This window comes from Falco punctatus (genome assembly GCF_963210335.1).
Source record: "Falco punctatus genome assembly, chromosome: 4".
NCBI classification, from domain to species: Eukaryota; Metazoa; Chordata; class Aves; order Falconiformes; family Falconidae; genus Falco; species Falco punctatus.
In genome coordinates this window covers 33,239,835-33,258,822 of record NC_137583.1, presented here as the reverse complement: position 1 = coordinate 33,258,822, position 18,988 = coordinate 33,239,835, and the positions used below count along the sequence as shown (strand labels likewise).

Below are 18,988 nucleotides of genomic sequence, written 5' to 3'. Positions count from 1 at the left end.
CTTGATCTTTAGTTCTTCAGAGAACTTATTTTAGCTACATCATAAAAGTATTCACTGAGATTATAAATTTCAGACAGGGGAGCAATGCACTCCCACATATCTGATCCCAGAGATTTTCTTCTTGGCAGTGAGTGCAGCATCAAACAAACAAAAAAAAAGACTTGTTGAAAAATTACATTGCTCAAGTTCTTTTCACCCCAGTCACTCATGGTGGCACACACCCAAATGCTGTTGTTGGGGGCGCCTCCAGACAGAGCTGGATGATGCAAAGCATTTTTCAAATATTTGCACAATGAAGAATTGCCATCATACGGTCAGGAGCAACTGTTTTCAGAAAGTAAATATTGTGCATTTCAATGTTAAATAATAGCTAAGGGCAGAATGCATTGTAGCTGGAGCCTGAAGGGAAGGGATGACAGTGAGTCGAAAGAGATATTCTTGTCTCCTGAATCAGGACGAGACTTCTACTGTGTGGTTCAGGTAATGTTTTCCCTTTCATCTGTTACTATGGGCTGCAGTGCATCATGCTTAATTTTTCAGAGATGTAAAATTACATTAGAAAGGGGGAGTGCAGCAAAAGGTTCAGTGAATTGGAGAAAGAGTTATAATTTTATATCTGACTCATCTTCAACCAGTCCATCAGATCAAAAATAGCTCAAATCCTCTTCAAAGGTAAGTGCCAGCAACAGCATCCCAGCAGTTTCACAATGTTTACAGTTTAGCAGCTCTGGTCAGGACTACTGCATTTCTCTGTGTAGCAATAACAGCCTTCATTAACTGCAATTATTAATTCAACTACAGTAACTCTCCTGCCTGTTATCTATACTTTTTGACTACTGCTTTCACTACTGCTGTTCACATGCCTTTCCACCGTAGTATGTTACTTACAGATAGGATTGGTGCTTACCTGGCATGTTGTATCTGCAAAAGTTTTTAGTGGGTCTTAATTCGTAGTTTTCAGAGTATATGAGGAGGTCATCTCTAAATAGAAAGAACAGGAACAGCAAATCTAGTATTGGAATGTCCCACAGGTGTTTCTGTGGGCTCTGTTTGGTGCTCAGAATAATTTTTGAACAGATGAGTAGTTTGGGGACTGACTGCTGCAAAATTCTGGCTGAATGGCAGAGCTCAGAGGCCTGTGACCAGCGGCGCAGTCTGGCTGGGGGCCTGTAGCTCACGGTGTTCCCCTGGGGTCAGTGCTGGGCCCAGTCCCGTTCAGCTTGTTCATCAGTGACCTGGATAAAGGGACTGAGCCCACCCTCAGCAGGTTCGCTGATGATACCAAACTGGGAGGAGTGGCTGATACACCAGGAGGCTGCGCTGCCGTTCAGTGAGACCTGGGCAGGCTGGAGAGCTGGGTGGAGAAGGAACCTCATGAAGTTCATGAACAAAGGCAAGTGTTGGGTCCTGCACCTGGGGAGGAACCATCCCACACACCAGCCAGTGCAGGCTGGGGCTGAGCTGCTGGGGGCAGCTCTGCGGAGAAGGGCCTGGCAAGTGCTGGTGGGCAGCACGTTGCCCATGGGCCAGCAGCGTGCCCGTGTGGCCCAGAAGGCCAGTGGTGTCCCGGGGTGCACGAGGAGGAGCGTGGCCAGCAGGACGGGGGAGGGGATCCCCCCCCTCTGCTCTGCCCTGGTGAGGCCGCATCTGGAGTGCGGTGTCCGGTGCTGGGCTCCCCAGGTCAGGAGAGACAGGGAGCTGCTGGAGAGGGGCCAGCGGGGGCTGCGGAGGTGATGGGGGGCCCGGAGCATCTCCCCTGTGAGGGGAGGCTGAGGGAGCTGGGCCTGTTCAGCCCGGAGCAGGGAAGGCTGAGGGGAGCTTCTCAAGGTCTACAAACACCTTAAGGGCAGGTGCCAGGAGGACGGGGCCGGGCTCTTTTCGGTGGTGCCCAGCGGCAGGACAAGGGCAACGGGCACAAGGTGCGGCACTGGAAGCTCCACCTGAACACGAGGCAGAACTCCTTTCCCTGGAGGGTGCCGGAGCACGGGCACAGGCTGCCCACAGAGGCTGTGCTGTTGTTCAAAACCTGCCTGGATGCGACTGTGCAACCTGATCTAGTATTTGATAGTACTAATATTTGCTAAATTGCACAGTGTTATTCTAAGCTTGCTTCTATCTGGCTGGGAGAGCCAAAGGGGAATTTATACTTCCGGTGAATGAGACTGTAGGTGATGTAGATATGAAATGGTTAACTTGAGGAAGCAATGGAATCCATCTAGAATAGGACAAAGCCAGCATCCTCCCTCATTCTAACTTCATTAGGAACTGAAACATCTTTTGCCTGTTGTAACTCCATTGAAGTCAACAGATTTGCAGGCAAGGGTTTGGAGCAGACTGGTATGCTTTCTGTTGCCAGTTCTTTTTGCGTGCCTCAGCTGATAGGTGGGTGAGACAGGAGAGTTGTTTCATATGGGGGAAGAATTACAGGTGGGAAACGACAGCTGAAATAAACACCTGATATTGTGCCTGCAGTTTTGGGATGGAGAGTGAACATGAATCTTGCTTGAGGTTGGTGAGCAGATCCAGCTTGAGGGATTCATATGAGTAATTCCATGCAGTCTGTATAGTACTGCTTGGGTTGTAAGCTCCATTGGGTAGATATGATTTTGTTTATTACTTCAGGTCTTAGGCAGCATGTCACTGCAAACACAACCATCATTAAATGCTGATGAAGAAAATTGGGCAAATGTGTGCTGTTTCTGAACATAATCTTTCAGCTCCAACCGAGGTGGAGTTTTGTACATGCAGCAGTATGTGTGATAGCTTAATAGAGATGACAAAACAAACCTGAAACATTGATTGTTCTATGGGCACAACTGCATGGTATGTGTCATGTTTCTTAGAGGTACCAGTGCAAGTATATGATAGTATTAATGAAACTATTGTTAATACTATTTGTATTTCAGTAGTACCTATCTCCCAATATATGTCCCAGGTCCAATTAGGGATGACTGAATGGTTTGGAAAAACAAGTAGTTTTCGTGCCTTCACGGTCAAGGCAGTTACCAGTTCAGCTATTTATAGCCTACAGCATCAATCCAGGTCTTTCCAAAGCATTATATTCACATTATGGTTTCAATAAAAAGCTTTACAATGGGAACTTTCATTGTGATTGTAACTCTTTCAGGCAGTATTACCAAATCAGGATTGTGATGCTCTGAGATGCACACGGGTCAACATTAGGACCCATACAGTTGAAGTTCTTCTGACTGCAGAATCAAAGTGAAAAGATTCAATTGTCTTGTGTGATAGAGAAGCCTTACTCAGTATCTCACATCTTATTCTATATTCTGGAGATTCATACTATGAGTTTCCAGGGGATGTTTGTTTGAGGATTGGGCAGAATGGAAGATCCCAACATCCTAGCCTGTTATCTTGTTTAAACACATATTCATTAGAAGTTAGGGAAAATGTTTTATAAGTGATCGCATATTTGTTTGTTCAAAACTTCATTGTAATGTGAATAACATGCCAGTGAAAGTACAGAATAATCTTTCCTGTTTACAGAACCAAAGCTGCACAGTCTAGACCTCAATTTCCCCAAAGTCTGTGGTATTTATTTAAAGCTTCAGTTTTGACCTAGATCCAGTTCTCATTTCTGAAAGCTACATAAAGTTCTGGCTTGCAGCAGTTTTCTTCTTAAGGTCATTAATGCATATGTATGTAAAAGCAAGAATTCCAGCCTCTTATCACATTAACTATATAATATTTTCAAGAATAGTCATTGTTTCTGCATAAAGATAAGCACAGGATATTGCAGGCAGGGGAAAAAATGTGTGGTCTCTATATATTTGTTATTAACTGCTTTAACTTGACTTATCTGGTTTTGTAAGTGGCATTGTCAAGGGAATTAATTGCATCAGAGCCGGTGGAGAGAAAAATCAAGGGAGAGTTCTACTCACAACAAATTAAGCTTTAATACCGTAAAGTTGTCATTATGTGTATCAAACACTGTTGAAAGTCATGTTGCTGGGAATAACTAGGAGGCTTGTTAATGCAGTCATGATCATCTTTCTGACAGAAGCTTACTTTTGGGAAATGAAATTTTCCTTAGGTTCTCATCTTATTCCCATACTGTATTTGTTTCACTCTTGGTGTGCTTCCTTTTTAATTTCTCAGGTAGGGACTAATTTTTCAGCATCTACAGAACTGTATGATGAGTGATGAGTAAGTCTGAAAGGAGTTTTAAATGAATGTATGTTATATCTTCTTTTCCTAGTCTTGGTAATGGGAGGTAACTAATTTGAGTTGAGGCCCTTGCATAAATAAGGTCATATTGTGCTTCTAAACATAGCCATAATACAAGGCAGATCCCTAATTTCGGCTTCTTGTAGTTCCATTCTGAAAGACACTGTTTTCTTCCTAGGATATCCTTTTTTAGGAGAGTAAGCCCTAAGTGGGTGTATTTCTTCCTTTCTAGCAATCTCTACAGTATCTTATCAGTCTCTCAGGGGCTGACCCTTCATTCTGTGAATGGCTGGAACTGCTATTGAAGTCTGTAGCAGTTAAAAAAAGTGCAGAATCAGGTATTCTGGAGCAGCTTAAAGGCTTACAGAATTTGTAGCGCTAATGTAGACATTGTTTCTTCAGCATTCTATGTGCATTCTGATGTATGTCTGTCACCTGCAAATCTATCTGTGGAATTCCTTTTCTGTCCTTCCTCAGTTATTCTTGTTTTTTTAAGATTAGGCAGGAGCCCGAGTTCTTTTGCCAAATGTAGTAGCATGAAGCAAAAAGCAAAAGCATATCAATGATAATGCAGTAGGCAGAGAACACATGAATGCCTGTTCTACTTGAAATCCATTTGACTATGTCTCACATACTAAGATCGCTATACACTGATCATGCAGGAAACCATGCAAGCCCGGCGACGCAGTCCCTCTTTCTTTTCCAGAGTGCTGTATCATGACTATACATAATAGCTTTCCCCAAGTATTTCCTGGGCCAGCTGATGAATTGGACTCAAAATTACATACACAAAATGCATGACCAATTGCATATTTAAATTTGTAATTATCACAAGTGCATATGCTAATTGTTCGTTATGCAGTAGCAGTGAAAAAAAAACCCTATTTAAATTTTTATTGTCAATACATTTTCAGTGTACAACAGCTAATGGATTGGTCCTCTGAATGTAATGAATACTCTTTTTCTATACGGATTTTATATATATATATATATATATGTAAAAATCCTTAATGTAAGATTCCTTCAGCACGGTGTCAGCAAATCCTTAAGTTATCATGGACCTGCTGTGTTCCAAATAATGACCTTCATATCTAGGTCTTAATTAGTTTTTAGCCTCTTTAACAGTGGGCTGAGCATTGTGCTTTCCTTGTACAGCACTAAGCATACTTTCTCTGATAGTCTGTAATGTCTTGCAATTCTATACAGCAGTACAAAACTCTGCTTAAAGGAGGAAAATATCCATCTGGAGATGTACTTAATTTCTCAGTGGTGGACAAAACTGTATTTTGTACAAGGACAGGAATGACAGTTAGAGCACATATGGGTAGCAATATCCACTGGTGGGCTCTTTGGACACTAAACCAATCCATGGCGGAACTCCTGCGTGTTTCTTATGCAGAGTTTACTCTAAGGAGAACTGTGCACATTAACCGAGCCACCTGTGTAAGTGCCACAGCACAAGAGCTTACAGAGATTAGTCTGGGTTCCAGCTTTAACTGGTGTGGTTCAGATCTCTGTGGGAGTCATTGGCAGATGATGGTGGGGCACAGGATCGCCTGCCTTTCAGTGATCATCCTGGTGTTCTAGAGACTTTCCTTCTTGTGGTTTAACCCCAGCCAGCGACGCAGCCCCACACAGCTGTCACTTACTCCCCCTCAGTGGGATGGGAGAGAGAATCAGAAGGGTAAAGGTGAGAAAACCTATGGGTTGAGATAAAGACAATTTAACAGGTAAAGCAAAAGCTGTGCACACATGCAAAGCAAAACAAGGAATTAATTCAGCACTTCCCATGGGCAGGCAGGTGTTCAGCCACCTCCAGGACAGTAGGGCTCCATCACACATAATGGTTACTTGGGAAGACAAATGCTGTAACTCTGAATGTCCCCCCATTTCCTTCTTCTTCCCCCAGCTTTATATGCTGAGCATGATGTCATATCGTATGGTATATCCCTTGGGTCAGCTGGGGTTAGCCATCCCGGCTGTGTCCTCTCCCAACTCCTTGTGGCCCCCCAAGCCTACTCACTGGTGGGGAGCAGAAAGGACCTTGACTCTGTGTAAGCACTGCTCAGCAATAATGAAAACATCCCCGTATGATCCACAGTTTTCAGCACAAATCTAAAATATAGCCCCATACCAGCTGCTATGAAGAAAATTAACTCTATCCCAGCCAAAACCAGCACACTTTACTTTCTTTCCTACTAGCACCTCCTCTACAGGATGAGGCTTCCAGTAGACAAGACAAGGAATCCTTAGCACAGACATTTCCACTCCAGTGGGTCTGCCCAGGCAGGGAATTTACATCAGCATGGAGAATGCTAATAGATAGAGAATGCCAGGCTTGTCTTTGCCAGCTGCAGCAAAGCACCTTGCAGCAAGGACGTGTGTACGAGCCCATTCCCAGTGATGAGACCAGCTAATTGTTCAACCCTGCCAGTGAAGAGGAAAGCTTTTGTAACTATCCTGATCTCCAACAACTGTAATCAAATACTATGCAGAGGAAAAATCAGTCATGATACACGGGTGTTTCTCCTTATGCACAAAGAACAGTGGAAGATTTTCATGCAAGACAGGAGTATTTAAACGTGTAGGAATGTAATAAGGATTGTGTTAATTTACTTGAGAAAAAGAACATTTTATGTTACCTACGTTCAGTGATTCAGCATTTTTGAGACACATCTTGACAAAAATAAATGTGTCTAGAGGTTTGTGTGGGATGAAGATTATATTTGGGTCAAATTAAAAAATGGTCCATACTATGTTGGATGGTTATGCTGTAAAATTTAACCAATGAAAGTGTAAAAGTGATAATCTTGCTTTTGCCAGCTCAGCAGTAAACAGAGCAGGTGCAAGCCATGTTTAATCCATGAGCCCTAGGAAATGGTAATGTTAATTTCTGTTGTCTTCCTGTGCCAGGTGCCAGGCTCTCTGAATTTCTAACTGAGAGCACTAGCTAAAAAGACTGATAAGGCACAACTGAGCACCTGGCTCATATCAAAAGGAGAATAGCTCTGTTAACTGCTGCTTATTGTTATTGTAATATCCCACTGTAGGCAACACCTGTGGTATGACCTTATAAACAGATAACCTGAGCTGTGTTCACAGAAAGTTAATTCAGAGTTGTCAGCTTGTTAGGCAGCTTTCCAGCCATGTGCTGATGGTGCATGCTCATAACGCAAGAGGAAATCATGTTTTATGTTTATCTGGTACCTTATGACATAGAGTCGGTGTTTTTTCGTTATCTTTAAAATCCTAGTCTGCTTCTGCATTAAAAGGAAGTTTAGTTTCAAATAGATGTGGTTTGTAACATTTTCTAATGTTTTGGAGTAGGTACATCACCTGCCATGTTCTAAAAACATTTGGATGGTCAAAAATTACTTAGCGCTGGTAACATGCACTTGCAGAGGAATTAAAATTTTGGCAAAGGTGCTGTTAACTGTTTCTTCATCTAGTATTATCTCTTATGATGTTTTTTTTCTCAGTTTACAGTGATAGTCACTGTACCCCAGCACATCCTTTTGGTATTTAGTGTACAGATCTGAATAAGAGATTCTCTTGCTGAACATCCTACAGCCCTTGGATTTTGATTAGCTTTGGAATTTCCTTCATGTTCAAATACTTTACATTCAGAAATTATGATAAAAAAATGCACCTTGTCAGCCACCACTTCTTCCCAATTACTCAGTGTATATAGAGGTTGATTCGCAAGATTCATAGTCGGCAATTTATTGTCCGATGCCTTTCTACTGTTCAGAAGTCATTTAGATTCTGTGTTGTCTGATATACTATAAACATCCCAACATCCCGCTAAGGTATATTTATTGGTTCCTACATTACTTTGATAGCAAAAGAAAACACCAGTTCTCTCATAAAGATAAATGCATTTTTTATTTGGACAAATTTTTCCTTTCCTGGATTGGAGAAGAAAAGTGAAACTACTGACATTTATTGAATGAAGTTAGACCTTTTCAATTTAGTCAAAGCTTTGAAAAGTAGCAAAGAGGTGAGTGTTTTGAAAAATGTCTTTTGTGCTCAGGTAGCTACTTCTCATACAGGATGGGATCATTCCTTGGATTCTCCTAGAGTTCATCAGGAAAAATATGAGGCATATTTCTGCATATGCTAGTGCCCGTAAGTAACAGCAATCACATAAGCAGCCCTACTTCCTTGTAGGATATGGCCAAAACAATATAGTGCAGAATTAAAGGACATGCGATACTCCTATGATACTGTAACAAGGAGGGGAAAATAATATTCTACACAGCCAGTTGAGCTCATTAAGTTGTTACTTTGGAGATGAAAAAACTGTTGCAGTAAGTATGATCCTTGCTTAAATTGTCACTATCTTTTTGTCTGTCTCTATTTTATAATCCTGCTTGCAAAGCGAATTCATCTGTAAGACTCCAAACCTTTAAATAATTTTGTCAACCAGTTTCTGTTGAAATAGTTTTATTAAAAAGATGAGGAAGGGATTCTGGAAGATAGGAGGTCTTTAATTCTTGGATGATCTTTAGACTCTCAGACTGCAAGGATAAGGAAAATAGGCTACATATTTCAGGTCTGTGTGTTTATTGTAAGTAACCAGTTAAAATTAATAAGTAAACTTTTAAAATAAGATACTGTCCTTAATAGTGCCAAGTTTTTTTAAAATGCATCTGCAATTTGTTTCTAGTGAGTTGTTCCTTCTCTGTGGAATAAACTTTGCTCATTGGTTTTCATTGCTTTCTCTGTAAGAAATTTTCACTGAGGTATTTTATACCTCCTTCTGTTCTGATTACCATAGTACAGAAATTTCTGTCTGATTACTGCCTTTGATAAATGGTTCTTGTTCTGAATTCGGTCTTTTGAACCCATACCTATTTAAAAATAAATGAAAGTAAAAAAAAATATGTCTTCCAGTGTACTTGTGCTGGATATATTGGTCTGTGCTCATTGCTCAGTTGCCAAGATTCTTCCTGATACTGCTTAATTTGTCTTGATTCACCTTGACTCTTTTCTGCCTAATTGGTCATGTTGAAATTTCAGTGCTTTGGAAGGCAAAATTCATTCATAGAAGAACAATAAGTGGAATTGCAAAGCATCAGCATTTCAGTACAAGGTAGATCCTTTCTTCCCTTACAGTGCTTCAATCAGCTTTGCCTCCTCTAAATCTTGAATCCTTGTGGTTTTCTTCCAAGTGTGCACTTCAGCTGAAAGCATCCAGAACACCTGTTTTCTGTACGTTAGCAGCTTGCTTGCTGCGTTTTACTTATCCCCTTCTGGGTCTGGGCTCTAGATCCAAGTGCTTCTTTCAAAAATTCCTTTTGTCAGTATCGCATTTTTTTTTTGAAATTGGGATAATCTTCCCCCACACAGAGTGGTCCTTAGCCTGAAGTCTTTGCTTATGCTTTCACTAAAACTAAGTGTGGGAGCCAATGAGAGACTGTTGAAGGGGAATGCAAGTATTCTTAAGATAATTTTTGGTTTAATTTTGGATCAGTTACTTGGGATCAGGTTATTAAAGATACTTAAGAGGTGAGTGCCTACATATGTAAAAAAATATTGTTCTTTAATCTTCCCTGAGCTTCTGCTTTCTCAATGTTAATGAGAACTAGTACTTGTATGACGTTTTTTCTTAATTCTTTCTTATCAAGTTAGGTATAAAGTGGTATGGAAATGGAAAGTATTACATTAATAGGCAGGTTGATCAAGAATACCCTGTTTGAAAGGACTCAAAACAATTTTTCAACAGGTGACACATTCAAGTGGTAATGTATAATATTTATCAAAATTTAGTATTAGAACTACTTTAGAATTAGAATACTTTAGTATTAGAACTTCTGCTCAAATGTTTGCCTTCCTTTATTGAAAGGATTTGTGATGAAGAGATTCCTGCTGATCTAGAAGTCAAGAAAGAGGTAACGCTTTTTCGGCAAGCTTGTGTGAACAGAGATTACACAAGTGAGATACTTATTTAACATGGCTAATTACAGGACTGTTCACTGCAGCCTGTAGATTGTTTGTTTTCAAAGAGGCACTGGTTCTGTAACTTGTAGGTAGTGCTACTAAACCCTTGCACTTAGGCTGAAATGTTACTGAACTATTCCTGTGCAGGAGTGCTGTTCTTGTCATATTACACCTACAGTGTAAAAACACATGAAGCCTTTAGCAGCAACACTTGCTTATTTGAGTAATCTCAGATGGGACAAGTTTTTAAGAGTTGCTGAGCAGCTTCCACAACTATTGCCTTAAATGAAAGCGTTGCACGATGAAAGGCTGAATTGCACCCTCATCGTTTGATCTATTGCATCTTACTCGGTCTGTTTCTGAGAATACTCTTTCTGTTTTGGTTGGGTTTTTTTTCCCTTGACACACATATAATGTATATTTAGACCAGTACTGCTTTAAACACTCATTTGGCTAAATGGTTTCTCACTGTATTCAGTACTGTGTTGCTGCAGCTGGAGCAAAATTTAATAGAGTACACAGTTTAGTGTTGGCTAAAAGGAAATAGGAGAGGGTGGCAAGGAACTTCTAATGTAGCTATGAAAGTTTTACAACAGCTTCTTTACACAGATGTCATCATTTTGCATTTCCTTTTGTGTTAAAGGAAATTAATTTATTATGTCTCCTATACCGGTGGAGAGAATAGACACACATCATTTCTCTCTTAAAATATTGGTGAAAGGTTCTATAGGAAGCTTCAAGATACAGATCTATCACCACAGATAGATCTTTTAGTCCAGCATTAGACAGTTGTCAGTGGCATAAAAACCAGTTTCAAAATTGGCATGAATTGGCATTTTAGCTGGCAACATCGTCAGAGAGTAATATGTGGGGAAAGAAATTTGCCCACTCATGACTCTATTTCTTGTAAGCCAGGATGGAATCCCGTCGAGGAGAAATTTACACTGATGTTGGCACTTCTTGTGCTTTTTTGAGAGACTACTTAAATGCTCTTTCACAAAAATTCATTCATATTATTAACTCCATTGGTTCCATAGGATGGTTTAGTGGACTAAGGTGAAATGAATTTGATTTAATAAAGTAAATAAATTTAGATGAATTGAGTAAGATACAATTATGATCCATCTTCATATCTTAATGTTAAAACCTCTTCAAAGTACACCTGTTTGAAGCCAAAGTAGGTAGTGCCCTTCTAGATCAGACCCATCAAAATACAGTAGCTATTCCCGAGTCAACAGAAATGAAATTTGTACTAAATTTTCCAGGACTTTAGTGGCAGATGCAAATCCACATATGAAATACTTCCCAAGAAGAATGCAATTCCTTAATGGATTTACAAGGAATGGATTAACAAGAGCTGCTGGATCTTTATTTAACACATTTTAAAATTAGTACAAACTGAATTTTCTACCAGTGATTCAAAATATGCCCAGCCATATTTTTCAGAGTTTTGTTTCTCCATGTGCACGCTTAAGCATTTGTGGGAAGAAATCAGAAAATTCTGTTCTAAGCCCATTTTTGAGTGACAGTAAGGGGAAAACATTTGACTCAAATAAGCAAATGTCCTTTACTGATTGTTTTATACCCAGTTTTCTTTAGGCAATTTTCCTTGGGAGCTATGAAAAATAATTTTGGATGCTGTAGTATTGGAACTGAGGAAGATGCCTCCAGTTATATAAAAACACGATTAGATCACTTATGACTGAAAGTGGAGGTGAAAATCAGTGATATTTATTTTGTCTCTATCACAGGGAGAAGCAAATCACTTCATTAAGTATAAAAAGACACCACTGACAGGGAAAGAGAAGGTTAAATATGAAAGGATGAGACATTCTTTCGGGAGAAGGCAGAGCGGGATGTGTGTCTCAGCATTCATATATATGGAAACAGATCTTTATGCTTAAAACAGTAACCTGGAATAAACACCTTGGTTCTTTCATCAGCTATGTTCCCGATGCACAGTGATACTCCATTTTGTAGTAAGCAAAGTGTGAATCTTTTGGGGCTTTATCCACAGTCACATTGAAGACCTTTCAACCCCTCTGGCAACTTGCTCAGTCTGCTAGACAATATTCCTTCTGCACCAATAATGTTATCAAAAATATTGAAGAAAACCAACTGAAAATAAAACCATCAACATCCTTTAGTTGATCCAATTATCTGTCTCTAAAAAAAGGTTTTAACACCTCCCACACAGAACAGCAGCTTCAGTAATTTGGCAACGATAACAGCACATAATCAAGAAACACGAGGCTGTGATATGTGGTAATACATCCCATTTTGTGTACAGGAAGAGTTTTGTTTAAGTAAATATATATTTTTAAGTACCTTTTGGACTAGTTGCTATTAGGTTGCTCATCCCATTAGTCTCATGTAGTTACTACAAATGTTTAACTGCAGAAATGTCAGTGGGTGAATGGGAACATTCCTGATGATGGCAGATAGGAGATTAGGCTTTGCATCTTCGGTTTTTTTGTGATGTTCGTGGTGTTTTAGAAGATAGGGAGCAACTGTGACTAACACGGAGAACAAAGGATTGGAAGGTTTGGTTATTTAGCTTCTACCAGTGACTAATTCACAGCTAACCTTAAGTGTACCATCATTACAGAATAATGCTCTGACAAGTCCTTTTAATGGTATGCTGCCATAACTTCCCTGATGATATTGCAACATGATTTTTTATCAGAAAATTACATCAAAAACCTAACATTCAATTATGATAGGGTGGGTTGGGAAATAAAGCTGTGTGCTCTGTTTAAAACGCAGTGAATTGTTTTCACTATTGAAATGAGAACACCCTTGCATTGTAAACCTACTGATAGGCTACAATTGAAGTTCTAAGCTTTATGTCTGTAGCTGCTATGAACCGCAAAATCATTTACATATGGAATTTGCCTAAAGTCAGTGATGGATCTCAGAAGTACTTCAGACCCTAGATATGGTGGTGTTAGGTCCACTAGGTTTGCCCATGTAGTTATACCACAATAGTGCAGTGTAGTTTGAATAACCGTCATTTAAAAGTGTGACTGTAATGCCAACTAGGAGACATGTTCACATCCAGAGGCCCCAGCCCTGATGTTCATACTCAGTGGAAGGAGATTTATATAGGATATAGGGAAGATATATAAAGGACTAACCTTGAAGTTTCCACTGAATATTTATGGTATACACAGAGAAAGACCTGGCTGCACGCTTGTCACCATCATCAGTTTTACATCAGTACAGAGCTATTTAAATTGAGATGGTGGCTGTTTGTACATGGCAATTAAAAAATCATGTGTCACATATTGCATATTACTTATCATTGATTTTAAAGGGGAAGGACCACATTTTGCTGTTCTGTGAGTCCATAAAATCTAGACAGTCAGACAAGAAATACTTTGGGACTATTTATTGGTTTATATTGCTTTTAAAAAATAATTCACAAGAAGCAACATAATGCATTAATAATAGTTTAGTAAAACAAAAAAAGACTAAGATTGTCCTCCATATTGTTATTCAAGTACAATATTTCCCCTGGAAGAAAACCTAATTAGAACATTTAAAAAAATATGGGTCATTTGGTAATACAATCAGCGTCTTCAAGCCAGAGAGAGGGTATCTGGGGGTAGGCACAGGCTTGGTAAGAGGCAAGGGGGTTGACTGAAGTACATCCCCAGGGTGGGAGAACGCCCAGAAAAAAATTGCAGGGACAGAGGGGGGGGGGGTAGGTTTATGTTGCGTCTTCCTGGGTATCACGTTCCAACTACTACTCTGAGCACAAAACTGTCCTTTGGGAAGTCCCGGCCGTGCACTCCTATGTGTCTTTGGACGATCAGTGCTCCCAAAATCACTGTACAATCTTGACATAATTGGCCTTTTTGCTAAATTATTTGGAAAATGGGAACCTGTTTTTTCAGTTGTAGGGTATTTCCCTGTTTCCTCACTATATAGAGCCCCTGATTCCTTAGGATTAACACTTCTATTTATGCTACTTAAAACTGTCACCTCGTTTTCACATACTCTAAATTAAGCAAATTGCCGGCCTGAACCAGAATAATCTGTATTTCAGAATCCTGCTTGTACATTAATTTAACGAGGTCACTTCCAGCCGTGGCAGCGCACAGGCAGCAGAGGGTCGCTGACGCCCATCGCCGTGCAGGGCCGACCCTCGCCACACTCCCGCCGCGGCGCGGGCGGCCTCGGCCCAGCCCGGAGGTGGGAGAAGGAGCGCGGCGAGGCGGGGCCGCTGCCGCTCCTCGGGGACGCTCCGCCGCAGGGTGCCGGGGCTCTGCTGCCTTTTACCGGTTCTCTCGGGTTTCCGCGGTCGGTCCCCGGTACAGTGCGGGACAGCCGAGCAGGGCCTGGCGGGCGGGTAGCTCGGCCACGCTGGCTCAGTCCCCGCGGGAGTCCCCGGGCCCAGGCTGAAACACCCGAGGGCCCAGGCAGGGGCTGTGCTCCCCAGCGTGGGGGCGGCCCTCCTGTGGCCATGGGCCCCTCGCTCCGCAGGGCCGCCCTGCCTCAGCCGCACCGACGTTAAGCGCGGCCCTGGCGAGGCCACCGAGCGCGCCGCGGTGAGGCGCCCCGCCTGCGGGCGGCGCTGTTCTGTACGCCCGCGTGTCCTTCGCACGGGCTCAGCCAAGCCCCGCCTCCTGCTCCCGCCCCGACCTGGGGAGCCGCGCCTTCACGCCGAGGGTAGCCCCGCCCTCCTGCCGGTTCCCCGAGTGCGGCTTGATTGGCAAACGCGCTCCGTCGCTCTCGCGCCGCAGCCTTCGCCCTGCGCGGAGTGACTGGCTGACCTGGCTGTCAATCAAGGATTAGCCCCGTCCCAGCCAGTGATCCCCCTCCTGAGGGCGAGGCGCGGGCTGATTGGCGCGTTGGGCTGTCAGTCAGCAAAGCGCTCCACCCCCTCCCGGTCAGGTAGCCCGGAAGATGGCGGCGGCGGTGGCGTCCGCAGGGGCTAGCGGGGTTTTGTGAGGGGAGCGGGGCGGCGGGGGCCGATGCCGCGGGCAGCCGCGCCGCGAAGGCGGGGAGCAGCGGCTGCCGCGGGGGCTCGCCGGAGACGCTGAGAACCTTTGGCCCCTCGTTCGGCACCGAGCCTCGGGCCGGGAGCAGAGGGCATGCAGCAGCGCGGGGGGTTCGGCGGGGGCGCCGGGCGGCAGGGGGGCGGCCCGCTGCCCCTCGGACCCCGGCGCCCGCTCGGTCTCGTCCTCCTGCTGTCGCTTCTCGTGGGGAGCGGCGGGGCGGCTCCGCTTCCGCGGGCAGGTGCAGGTGAGGCGCGGGAGGCGGCGGAGCGGAGCGGGGTTGGGGGAGGGGGCGGCGCCGCGGCGGGGCCTGCGGGGGGACGCACGGGCAGCGGCGGGGGCTCGGCGCTCCCGCTTGGGGCGCGGGGGGCGCGGTGGCGGTGAGGCGGGGGGACTGCGGCTGCCCGAAGCCCCGTCCTTCCCCCGTGCTATGGGCAGGGCTCGGCGCTCGCCCCTCGGCGAAGCGTCGGGAAGGGCGCGGCGGGTGGATGGGGTACGGCGGCTGCGGCTCCATCCTGGAGGTCACGTCTCGTACCGGTGGCAGTGAGCCCCGCTCCGGGTGACTCGGTCTCGTGGGGCTGAACTACGTGCCTCTTCGGTGGGCTTGCCGACATGCGCGCTTTCTGTAGCGGCTGCCGGTTTAGCCTATAGACACCTCAGCGGGATTATTTTTCTTATTCTGACCGTGAATCACCGGGACTCCCGTTCCTGGGTGGCGGCTCTTCAGGGCACACGGCGTTTCCCTCCTTTCCGGTCAGATTAGTTCGATCCCCCACCCCGCGCCCCGTCCACTCTCTAAATAGCCGTGTAGTGCACATCTATTTGTCTCTTATATTAGGTAATGCTAACTTCCTTCTATTTTCTTGCTTATTTTCTTGTTTGTCTTAAAAGCACAAACTAAAAAACGTCAACTCAATCGTGTGTGTTACCCATCAGAGGTTTATTATTAGATAGGTAACAACCATCTTTTTTATTTAGGCGTTTTTGGGGCGTATTTCATTGGGGCTTGCAAACATAACATTGTATTGAGACTGAATTTTGTTAGGTTTGATTTGAATGTCTACTGAGATGCATTTCTAGCCATGAAGAGTTGAACAGCTGAAATAGACAATATGTTCAGAGAGGAGGAGGAGGACAAGCAGTGGGGAGGGAGAGATCTGAAGCACAGAGATTAGGTAATTTGGCTGCTGTTCCACAGAAAATATCAAAACTGGGAGTGGAACCTATACTTCTTTTATTTTGGGACCTATGCCTCTTTCCCAGTTTTTTTCTTCCCAAGAGCATTTCTGAATTGTTCGTTACTCCCTCCATCAGCCTTCTTTGAGGTCATTCTTAGTTTCTATAAAAGTAAACTTCTGAGAAAGAGAAAACTATCAGTCAAATCTCTATGTCCTTTGAGACTAAACAATAGTTTTCTCATTTATGAAATACCTGAAGTTTGTCCAAATAATGTTAACTTGTCATTAAGCCATAAGGTAGGACAGCTGAATCAGTTCTGTATGGAGGTCTTTTCTGCCTTTTTCTGTTTTTGCTGGTAAGGCTTCCTACTGAATGAAGTAATGTGTGCAAATGGGTTTGCATGCAACATAATCTCTGTCTGCAGTGTGTCTTGTATCATCACAACAACAGTAAGCAGTTGGAGAGCTACAAGGGCTTCCCCCCTTCCCTATGAAGGGTTTAGCAGTGGATGTCGGTGAGACTGTTTTGTCTTGAACCTTCTCTGTTATACTAGGCAAATCTTATAACCTGTCTGGAAGGCAAACCTGTGACTTTATTTTGCTGGATTAAGAATCGTGAGTTGTGCTTAAACAGCTTCAGCTATGTTGTGAATTTCTCTCATATGTCCAATGACAGGTTGCTTTGATTTCCTGTATTGGGATTGGCAATTACTGATGGTCTCTGTTCTGGGATTTGGTGGTTTTTGCAGTTCACCGTAACACTCAGACTGATACATACAACTTGATAATCTTGTGAAGAATTTAGTGGGCTTTTCATAAAATAATTAGTAACTGGTTTCGGAATTATTTCAGGATTCCACAATTCCTCACCTAGCAAGTAGGGTTGCTTCTTTGGCAATGGAGAAACGTTTTGATGTGTGTTGCCCTGAGCTTGTTACAGGAAAGGTGAGAATCCACAGAAAAAGGAGGATGACTGTAGCTGTTTTGGTGAACTTTGCGGAATAGTTCATGGAATATACCCATAATAAATTAACTTGTTTTTTGAGGAAGCCGGAGACCAGGAAGTGGTGTTGGGCAGGTTCTAGCAAGACTAGATTGGATTCCTTGTTCAAAAATGCTTCATTTTGTGGAACTGCTGTGGAAGTCTGCCAGACAGTATGACTGGGGAAGTGTCAAGTTCCCAGGGCCTTGATCGAGGTGAATGATGACGCTCTTTTTAAGTATGGCTTTATAGTGTTTGCAGATGAAGGCGTGCAGTGATGATGTGTTCTATTATTTGTCTTGCATGTTTGAGGTTATATTTCTAAAACTCATTTAATTTTTTTATTTCCTTTCAGCAATAAGAAGAGGAGGTAAAGGAAATAAGGTTTTAGCTGTTTCCCTGGTAGAGTTCACAGCAATTACTGTAGGAAATAGGAAAAACAAGATGTTGAAGAGGCTACTAGCTAAAAATACTTTCACCAACTTATATTTAATTTATTCTGTGAATGGAAGAGGAGGACACTGACATGTACGGTGATAGTTCTGATTTTAAGGTTTCCCTTTACACTGGAGGTGAGAGCTGGGTGCAGGTCTGCTAGAAAGGAGTTCATGAAGTGCTGTAGTAGTTTTGAGCCTGTGGAGGACTGATGATTTTACCTGAATGCATCAGGCTGAGATGACTTCCACTTTTTGTATTGTGTGGCTGAAATAAGGGCATTTGGGAACTACTCTTTAGCAGCAGTATTCTGCAGCCAGACGTAGTGCATTGTAACAGTAGACATCTGCTTTACTGTGCTAAAGCTTTACATTCAGGCTCTCTCTCTGTTCCTTTGACTTGATTTCCATACTTGACCTTAATTCAGCTGTCTCTTCAAGAAAGCTGAAAATCTGAAGCAAGAGTTTGTGTGTAACGTCAGACAGTATTTCTGTCATCTCTGTGCTCTGTGAAGTCTTTGCAAATACAACAGGAGCTCCAAAATACTCTTCTTTTCCTGTAAAACTTGAATGGGTGGTAGCTTTTTTGACAGGTGTTTAGTTTTACATTTGTGATAAATTAGAGTCTATTCACTTGAATTGAAGCTGCTGGACTGGTGCCTGTGTGCTTTCTTGGTTTGTGCTGAGAACCTCAGTCATGGGAGTGAATGGACCAGTTGAAAGTCATGGCGATGAGTCCTTGCTGATGATCTTGGCCATATGCAATCCAGGCAAAGATGCTTAGAAATTGATGTATAGTATCCAGAGACATCCATCTCGAGTATAGAGATGTTTGTACAGCTGTATCTAATATAGTCAGCTCGCCATAGATGAAAAATTAAATTGAGATTAAGTAATTATTTTTTATTAAGGCGAGTTCTGTAGCATATGTATACTCTGGGGGAAACTGTTGCTTTTCAGTTGCTTTGGCTTGATGTTTCACTTGGAGTTCTGTCAGGCTGAGGCCCAAATGTTGAGGTGGCATGTGGTTTAGTGTGATGTAAAATGCCTGACACTTGCATATACTTAGAAAATCGCTTTTCTTATTACAGGTGAGTTAACAGCTCGGATCACTTGAAGTTAAGAAAAACCCTGCTTGTTAAGTGGGGATTTTAATTTATGGTATATACTTTTCTTGGGAGTGGTCTGTCTTTCCTCCCCCTTTCAAGCACTAAACTTGTTTACTTCAGCCTATATTTCTTTTTCTAGCTTCTGTCTCAG

At 42.9% G+C, this 18,988-nt stretch overlaps 1 protein-coding gene across 3 annotated transcripts in view; it reads left to right on the top strand.

Moving 5' to 3' along the window:
* The first annotated feature begins 378 nt into the window (after positions 1 to 378).
* Positions 379 to 18,988, top strand: part of LMTK2 (lemur tyrosine kinase 2) — a 57,090-nt gene continuing 38,480 nt past the window's right edge. For 2 of the 3 annotated variants that reach the window (XR_013927617.1, XM_080384235.1), the window contains exon 1: positions 10,000 to 15,381. Coding sequence is in view for 1 of the 3 variants with exons in the window: in XM_080384235.1 (XP_080240361.1) it covers positions 15,231 to 15,381 (151 nt within the window). In the remaining 2 variants the exon portion in view is untranslated. Of the gene's footprint in view, positions 481 to 9,999; positions 15,382 to 18,988 lie in introns of those variants that run through there. The other variant, XM_080384237.1, reaches the window with a different exon arrangement.